Consider the following 9,184-nt stretch of genomic DNA (forward strand, 5'->3'; position numbering starts at 1 on the left):
AAGGCTCATGATTTTCACCACACATTCGATAATGTTAGTGACATCTTCAAAAATGACACCTTCTTAGCATACTGGAAGTCCGATTGTTTGTTTATCAAAAAAAAAAAAAAACAAATAAACATTCAAGCGATTCAAAATTAACAACTTAATGGAACAACCACAAGAGCTTAACAAGCAGAGATTAGAGCAAAATTTTCATCTTTTCTTCATTGTTTCCCCAAAAAACAGCATTTTGGTAATCAAGAAAAACCAATTAATGAAAAATCTAAAAAGAGGATTACGCGTATGAAACATAAAATACAATTACATTTTTTTTTTCTGTTGGGATCGATTTTTTTTTCATTCCACAAAACTCTCACTACTTCGAATCAGATGCAACTCAAAGCCCTTATACTGCTGGTAGACAATTCAATATCGGTTAAATAACAAATCAAAATCAAATATAACACTTAGAAAATCCACCAAACCTTCAGTAGCACGAGCAAACGAAATCTACGTCCGGGGACGAAATCGAAACTTGCCCTAAGGAAGTTAACAAAAGAAATTATTAACGTACAATCTACCTTGTTCCTGCGACCTAGCGTGCTTCAAAATCCCTTCGGCTTGACGGTCTTCTTTCTCCACTTCTTCCGCCAAAGTTTACCGACGAAGGATCGAAGGTTTTATGCGGCGAAGCCAGAAAGCGGTGACCGTACTATTCCCCGCAAAAGAAGTCATTTAACGGCCCTCACGGCGCTCTCATCACGTGAGGATCACGTGATGTGCGACGTGTAAGACCTTCAGCGGGACACGTGGGGCGCCAAGTCGGACCTTCGGCTTGGTAGGGTCACGCCAATGGGCTTCATCTCCGTCCACACAGAAGAATATCCAGATCACTCACTGTCTTCCTTATCTCCAACGGCATCGCTGCAAGCAAAACCCTCTTCCCCAATGGCTTCCTCCACCATCCACCTCTTCTCCTCGCCCTACTCCCGCCTTTACCATCCCCATCCTTCACGCCAAAGGATTCCCCCTTCCTCCTTGTCTGTCCCTCACTGCTCCTCCTCTTCTTCTCCCTCCTCCACTGCAACCTCTGATCTTGACGCGAAGTCGAACCCTACCGCTACCACTGAACCTAGCCCGTCCGAAGAGCTCCCGGAGATCCCTCCGTACGCAAACACCTCCTTAGAGATCGAGAAGCGATGGAAATCAGCGATACTCCGCGATTCCCGTCGGAGCTCAGCGGTTCAGCGGCCGGAGCCGCCCAACTTCGAGATCGGGTGGAAGCGGACCAAGGAGATCAAGGTCGAGAAGCCCAAGGGGTGGGTCATCGCGGACTTCCTCGACAAGCTGGAGACTTTGATGGGGCGGGGGCAGTTCGGGTCCCCGGCGCTGCTGGCGAAGACCGGAGAGATCGTGGCGGAGCGGGCGAAGGAGGAGGCGGAAGTGCTCCGCGCCGGAGGCGAGGTGGAGGAGCGAATGGTGACGGAGCTCAACCGCGTCCTGCGCCTCATGGAGATGGACATGGCCATGGTGCGCGCCGCCGTCAAGGAGGAGACGCTGGCGGAGCGGGTCGAGCAAGCCCGCGCCCGATGCCGCCAGGCCATCCTGGTGGCCCTTTCTTTCTGAGACCGCCCTATCGTGCACTCAACTACCCAACGCAAGCGAAATGTTCGACGAAATGCTAAATCCAAAAAATCACTGTCATACAATAATTGAGTTGATATGGGCTCGTGCATAACTCTGTAAAACAAAATTTTCAGAATTATTGAACACTTCTCGGTTGAAAATCATATGATTCAGATTCAATTCTCACATCAAAATGAGTACAATCCTCTGCAAGTTGGTTCTTGTTTAGGCACTTTACCAGCTGTGTTCACGCTTGATGCTGAAAGTGAGATAGACTGTAGTTCTCTATTTCGAACTTCTAAAATTTACATATCTTTTGTTGTTCTATTTCGAGCTTTTCTTCAAGAGAAGCTTTTACTTATCATTGGTTCAACATCTCAGCATTCTTACTAGTTCTGAAATACAAGTTCAAAAAGTTAATTACAGTTGGCTTTGACTCAAACTGAACTTGGCACTGGAAACAAACTAAAACAAGTGATGCTGCATCACTGACTTAAATTTGGTGCATTAATCTACTCGATTTCAATCCATAATCAACATTCAAACCAAGACTAGTCCCAAAGTTGTAAGAACAAAATCAATCAGATAGTGTGGTTTTCTCCTTTTTCTATTTTGAATCCGCAAAGCTGGAAATAAACTGCCTGCTGAGACTTTGGCTTGTTCTACAATCACTTCCATGGTTTCAGGATTGAGAGCACAATTAGAGCCACAATTACTAGAAAGATGAATATTTTTGGCATACCAATTTATTTCACATGATTCTTCTGGCTGTTAAATTTTATTTTTAAATTTAGATGAGTGACTTGGTAATTAATTTCGACAAAAAATTTTAAGTTATTATTTTAACTCGATGATTAGACTAGCTATCTTAATTAGGCGAGTCATTACAATCAGTATATCTATGAGTTGAGGATTAACAAAGTTTAAATGATATTTAATTAATATTTTTTTAAATATATTTCGGTTTTCAGTTTACACCACCGTGGATATTCTGACGAAAAAAATACTGCATGAAGTCAAAAATTCTAGTCAATATCTTTTGATTTTTCTTATGATTTTGAATTTTTAATTGTAAATGTAAACTGTGAAACTATTACGAAGAAAATGAAAGAAAATTAATTAAAATGGAATTAACATTTGATGCGATCGAAGTATCGTTGTTTGGAAACCAGTTACGACGTTAACAGTTCGCCTCTCGTCCCAGCTCACATTTCCTCGCTTTCAAGAATCACCCCACCTCCCTAACCAACACAGCAACAGAATTCCCTCTTTGTTTCCCTAATTATGAAGCCTTGTTGTTGCTGCTGCTGTTGCTGTTACCCTCTTTCCTTCCTCTAAAATCCTCTCCAAATCAGTGTTTCAATTTTGTGGAAAGATCTTCAAACTCAAGCTCTATAGCAGGAGCAGTGCACCATCCCTCTAAAAGCACAATGGCAACCAGGGTGAAAGGACTATTCAGGGGATTCAAGCACATATCAAAGATCTTCTGTAAATGCTTTAATTGGCTCTTTTGTTATTTTCTTTTCGTTGTTTTAAATTCTGTTTCCCCCCTTCTCTGTTTTCTTCTGGTTTGGTAGCTCCTAAGGAGGATGAAATGGAGATTGGGCATCCAACAGATGTCAAACATGTAGCACATATAGGTGGGCATTGCGACTCTGTCCATTCTCCAAGTTGGGTATGAAGAAGAATCATTCCTCCAATGTTACACAATTTTCTTTCATGAAAAGCGATGTTGTGATTGTGATCTTTGCCTTGTTCAAATGCAGATGAAAAGGTTCAATTCCACATCTGATTTCTCTTCTCTCAGCAATGTTGGGCAAGTTAGACGATCGGGTTCTCAAGGTACAATCTTCATCAGCAGAATACTTTAAACATAACTGAAAGTGCCATGTTTTGCATTGTATCAGGATCCGATCGAACAAGAGGCATTGAAACATCGTTCCGAGACAGTAGTAGCTCTGAAACTGGCACTCCCAGAGCTCCAAAGCAGACGAAGAGGAGAAAACACCAAGCTGCATCCTCCTCCTCAAGGCCTTCGAAAAAGGCATCAAGACTCAGAGCTCCATATGTAGCTTCACTGGGAGACGATAATGAAGCACCAGACCAGCTCCGAGGAATTTAGATTTCATATCTCATGATAAGGAATATCCTATACATGCATTGGAAGTTGCTGCTCTATTCGATGTTTTTGTTTCTGCCTGTTTTTCTTTTAAATATGGTTGTATATTGGATTGTGAATGCAAATGAAGCTTATGTAATAATACAATTCCGATGAGCAATTCCTTCAATAATTCTATGTTTTTCTCAAAGAATTATCATAAATTGTGTCAACCATTTAGGTCTGGCCCCTAGATTAATCATGTCAATTGCTCGTATTGCAGTGGTAAAACACTTAGAGGTTAAATAAGATGATCATGTTTTGAATTTCAATGGGAAGGATTTTAAAGGTCAGACTTCGTATAAGTTGTATTCTAAATTTACTCGATAGATTAAATAAGAAACAAGTTTACCTTCGGGATTAATCGACAAATCCCGATTAACAAAAAAACTAAAATAAAATTAGGCCAACTGCCAACCAACATAGATGGGCCTTAAGATCATGGGCCATCTCCACACCATCATGTCAAAGAAACCCAATCTGCATGAAGTTAATATCTGTAGCTTTATTTGCAAGACATGAATATTCTCATGGCAGTAGGCAAACTGGAAAAGTATAACTTGCAAGGGCAGTCAGACAGGTGGGGCAAAAGCAAAAAATAAATAAATTGTTCAGCAAAAATACTTATGCTTTGCCTCAGATAGCAGTCTTCTACTGGCACACCCTCAATGAGTTCTATAAATACCATCTTAATTTCGTGATAGCCTACAACATATCTCAGACTCAAACTAATCCAAACTTCTTCTTCCTTAATGGCAAACTCGTCAGTATGCCTGGTTTTAGCTTCCTCCTTCATGATTCTATCATTAGCTGCTGGGACACAGTTCAAGGTAGGTGGCTCGGGAAGATGGAGTCTGCCTGACAACAATGCCATGTCCTACAATCAGTGGGCTGAAAAAAATAGATTTCAGATTGGTGATTCCATAGGTAAGTTCAACAACCACCAGCTTAAAATTGTTGTTCGTGGATTAATTGGCCATTTATCTTAACGATTTCAATTCGATTAATTTGAATGAAGTGTTCATGTACCTGCCGGACGAGGACTCTGTTTTCTTAGTGGACGGCGACGCTTACAAGAGCTGCAACACCTCCTCCTACATCGACCAATTCAACGACGGCAACACGGTGTTCACCTTCACCCACTCCGGCAGCTTCTACTTCGTCAGCGGAGTCAAAGACAACTGCGACAAGAACGAGAAGCTACACGTGGTCGTCTTGGCCGACAGGACGAATAAGAGTTCGCCGGCGCCTGCTCCTCTTCCTGCTTCGCCGCCGGCAGAAGGAGCCACCGAGGAACCATCGCCGCCGCCGAATGCGGCTCCTGCCAAGGTGGTGGGCGTGGTGAGCTCACTGGGGGCTGCTGCGATCGCGGCTCTTTCGTTCACTTTTTGAGATTTGCAGTTGACGATAGACATATTGCATGGCAGGGCTTGTTGTGTGCGGTGTGTTGAACGCTTGATGAGATTGTCTTATTTGATTGCTGAAGCTTGAGTTGATTGAATAATTTAAAACGATGTATGAATTGTGATTGGTTTGAATCTTATTATTATTATTATTATTATTATTATTATTATTATTATTATTATTATTATTATTATTATTATTATTATTATTATTATTATTATTATTATTATTATTATGTATGCATACCAACCATTGGATTAGGTTTTTTTATTTGCATGATATAAATGTGGTAAAAGAAGAGAAAGCAAAAGATATTACACTCTTCTGTAAAAAAAAATAGAATCCATCGTCCCAACGGTTCTATACGGTCGATTCCACGATCATCTATGAGAAGGTAAATCGAGAAATTGTAGTTGACCACGATGTAAGAAGGCATTGTCTCCACTTCGCCGAGATTCAAACCCTTACTCATTTTTGTAACTCTGCTTTGTCGTAACCAACTCAGTTATATCTCGGGACAAATAAATTACTCTTACATTTAGGGAAAGGTTATTACCTTAATGAATTCAATGTTCTAGGAAATTAAAATACTCTTTCTTTTTTAACTCCAATATAATTACTAAAGACATGAGTGCAATTGCAAACACTGTAAATCAGAAGACAAATATCCTTGTTTACGCATATTGATTAAAAGATCCATTACATCAAATGTCCACAACTTCTTGAGCGCAATTAGAGTTTCTAGGCTCGTTAATTATCCAAAGTGAAGGTTTATCCTACAGGTAGTCTACTAACATGGACAAAGGAACAAAATAAAGCCTTCTATTCTTCAACATTGAACACCCATTTGTACCCTCAGTAAACTTGAATTCATCTTCAACTTCTTTCAATTCTTGCTCATTCATGACCTAAAACCCCAATTTATTTAATCAAAATTAGCAAAAGCATCAAAACTAAATAAAAATGGGGGAAAAGAAAAATACCTGTGGTGTGCCTCTCTGAAGGCTGTGGTAATCTTTCTTCGTTGGATTAGTAGACAAGTAACTCTCAGTATCCTGTTTGCAGATTAAAAAGAATATATTTTCTTGCGTAAGAGGGATCATGAGGATTATAAATAAGTACTTAAATTCAGGTTCTATATATGACCTTGGGGCAATTAAGAGATGAGCTAGCAGTATCTTCCAAAGAATCAGCATTTGTCATTAATCCCTTCCTCCTCTTTAGACTCAGTTTTCTGTAATCTTCTGGTGTATCAGCTTTAGCTGATGGCTGCTGCTGCCATGCAGCGAAAGTGGATGAAGCAGCATCAGAAATGGTGGATGAGAGACTGATATCACTGGAGGAGCTGCAGCCACCAGCAGCTGGTGATCTCTCCTCTGATGCCATGTAGTCCTCCAAGTACATGGTCCAGCCACTCTCCTCTGAACCATCCATGGAGCAGGAGAAGGAGCTGCTCATAGATGAGTTAATTGATTCCTCCATGTCTCATATGGTGGAATTTGAATGACCTTGTGGGGTTTATTTATGCTGCAAAGGTTGGAATCCGCCAACCTAGCGGCCCCACACGATCGGCCCCCCGACCATCTGTGAGGAGGTAAATCACGGTAAATACGGGACTGGCCAGGGCATAGTGGTTGAAGGATTTGGAAACATGACACATTTTGATGTTATCGCATGTGCGCCATGAGCCTTCGAACCGCCTACCTCATGCTGCAAGCTCCCATGCCCTGACCAGCTGCTCCCGCCCGTGGGGGCGACCTTGTGGGGTTTATTTATAAGTATCAACAAAGAAGAGAGAGAGTGAGAAAGTAGTGAGATTGAAAGAGTGAAGGCAGAGAAGCTTGAAAACAAAAGGTTGGATTGGGACGTGAGAAGAGAAATGGACGGTTGGACATCACCACACTCTCACAACCTTTCACTTTACTTATGTTTTACATATAATCTATCATTATCGGTTATCTACTGACTAATTCTCAACAGTTTTACTGATCTTGCCTAAGTTTAGTTGGCTGCTCATCGTCTAAAATCTAGATGAACTTGTATATAAAAAGCCATCAACATCACACTTTTAATTGCAATTCTTCTCCAAGATTTCCTTCTAGATCTTTATCAAAAACAAAGAAAAGGTCTACAAACATTAATGATGCATGCACCTGTTGTTGTGGGTTTTTCTGAAATAAGATTATCTATTCACTTCTTTTCCTTATTGAGTTGATACCGTAGCAACAAAAGTTGCAGATAGGTAAAACTTGATTCTGATTTTTGTTTTCTAGTTTCAGACCCTCCTAGTCCTAGCCTTGGATGATCATTGATCCTCCATGATACCGAAAGGCGATATCGACATGGAGGTGGCTCTGCCCACATGGGGGCTGCTATTGGAGTGCAACAAATGCTCGTGAACCAGTTGACACAACTTGATGTGCAATGTATATGCTCTCTACAACAATGGATTATGGGCCTACTCCACACAATTTACTCTGAAAAAGACCTCTCTTCTTTTGGTGATTTTGACCACCACACTCCCATGTTCCTCTACCCATCAGCATTTATGCACTCAAGACATTTTTGGGCTTATATTTTACAAGATTCATAAACTTGTCTGATTCATGATAAAGGTGATTTATGATTTTTCAGTAGGGGGAGAATTGTAGGCGTTGAATATTGAGATGGTCCCTGCTAAATATAAAAGGGAAACTGTGCGTGCAACTTTGACAATGCCATGCAAGATATGTTCCTGATGTGAGCCCTTCACACAATCCATGTGAAGGACAGACTGAATCATGACTGTTTGTGAACGAGATTAAACGCAGCTTGATCCTACAGTTACAGCATGAGTTAGCCTTCATATGATTTTGTGTTTAAGTGTCCCCCCCCCCCCCCCCCCCCCACAGGTTCTTCCCTGCAGTCAGCATATAAGATACTTGTTCACTGGAAAAGGAATGTTGACAGGGCTTGGAGTTTAGTTGATTGAAGGACAAAGAGGCAGGGGATGCATTTATGGCGACCTAGAATCAGGTATCTTGTCACCATGACAGAACTTGCCAACAGCATCCCCCCACCCCTATCTGCAGAAAGATTGGATAAGGTCCTCCTCAGACAGTGAATTTTCATAAACAAGAGTATTTCCCATCTTGACATGGATAATGAGGTGAGGTGAGGTGAGGCATCAGTATGGCCTGCTTGACTTTTACAAGAATATTTATCACACTGAATATAATAATACATATTTTCATATGCTCTCTTGAATATGCATTACCAGATCATTAGCACCATTGAGTTTGGCCTCTACTTGCGAAATCGGTAAGCTTCTTATTGAAAGACTTTGCGAAACTCATACTTCATTCTTGCAAATACTCGTAGAAAACTGGGGAAGGGGCAGAATACTTAAGGTTTGATAAATCGTATTCACATTCAGACCCTTTCACAAAATTCCAAGAGATGTTCTGATCTTGTAGTACCCCCGAGATTACAATCTCTCAAATCAGCAAGCAGTCATTAGATCTGGGCCTTGGTTTATCAGAAAGAGCAACTCAACTTCATCAAGATCAGCTGAATAAAATCAGAATGGTTATGTATATCATTGACGGGAGTCCAGAGATATGGGAAAAGCAGATTAATGGCAGTTCTAGTGTCAATTCAACATACAACGTCATGTCTGAATGGTAGCATTTGGATTTCTTTTGCTCGTAGAAGAACAAACTCTTTGCATGACTATACTAAACAACAACCTCAACTACAAACAAAATCTCAGCAAGAACGGTACGACTACTAATTGTGTCTTTAAGACATCTTTTCAGTCAATGCAATTTCACGAAAGCTAGGTGGTTCTGCTTCGCCTCAATTAAAACGTAATACTGCAACGTAACCTTCTTTTAGGAGAAAGATTCAAGCAAGCAAATGCTTTAGTTCTAACTTGGTGCCAAGCATGGGTTTGGATTACTTGGTTGCAGCGAAATAGAATACTATCCAAACAAACTTCAAAGGAAAGCCCAAATCTATATGAATGGTATGGTA

At 40.9% G+C, this 9,184-nt stretch overlaps 3 protein-coding genes across 3 annotated transcripts; 2 read left to right on the top strand and 1 right to left on the bottom strand.

The window, feature by feature from the left end:
- Positions 1-874: 874 nt before the first annotated feature.
- On the top strand, positions 875-1,774 carry LOC141824719 (protein CHLORORESPIRATORY REDUCTION 41, chloroplastic). Its single transcript, XM_074712048.1, has one exon. It carries the CDS (start codon positions 931-933, stop codon positions 1,606-1,608), a length of 678 nt encoding a protein of 225 aa, XP_074568149.1. The 5' UTR covers positions 875-930; the 3' UTR covers positions 1,609-1,774.
- Positions 1,775-4,518: 2,744 nt separating this feature from the next.
- LOC141825548 (early nodulin-like protein 9) lies at positions 4,519-5,203 on the top strand. Its single transcript, XM_074712928.1, has 2 exons — positions 4,519-4,693; positions 4,785-5,203. The coding sequence occupies exons 1-2, from the start codon at positions 4,519-4,521 to the stop codon at positions 5,156-5,158; spliced, it is 549 nt and encodes a 182-aa protein (XP_074569029.1). The 3' UTR covers positions 5,159-5,203.
- A 743-nt stretch (positions 5,204-5,946) lies between these two features.
- Positions 5,947-6,652, bottom strand: LOC141825549 (uncharacterized). Its single transcript, XM_074712929.1, has 3 exons — positions 6,317-6,652; positions 6,154-6,225; positions 5,947-6,078 (listed from the first exon to the last, which is right to left on the bottom strand). The coding sequence occupies exons 1-3, from the start codon at positions 6,650-6,652 to the stop codon at positions 5,947-5,949; spliced, it is 540 nt and encodes a 179-aa protein (XP_074569030.1).
- Between the last annotated feature and the right edge of the window lie 2,532 nt (positions 6,653-9,184).

Source organism: Curcuma longa, chromosome 3 (assembly GCF_044706935.1).
Source record: "Curcuma longa cultivar G26 ecotype Majalengka, Jawa Barat chromosome 3, ITB_CL_G26_1.1, whole genome shotgun sequence".
NCBI lineage: Eukaryota > Viridiplantae > Streptophyta > Magnoliopsida > Zingiberales > Zingiberaceae > Curcuma > Curcuma longa.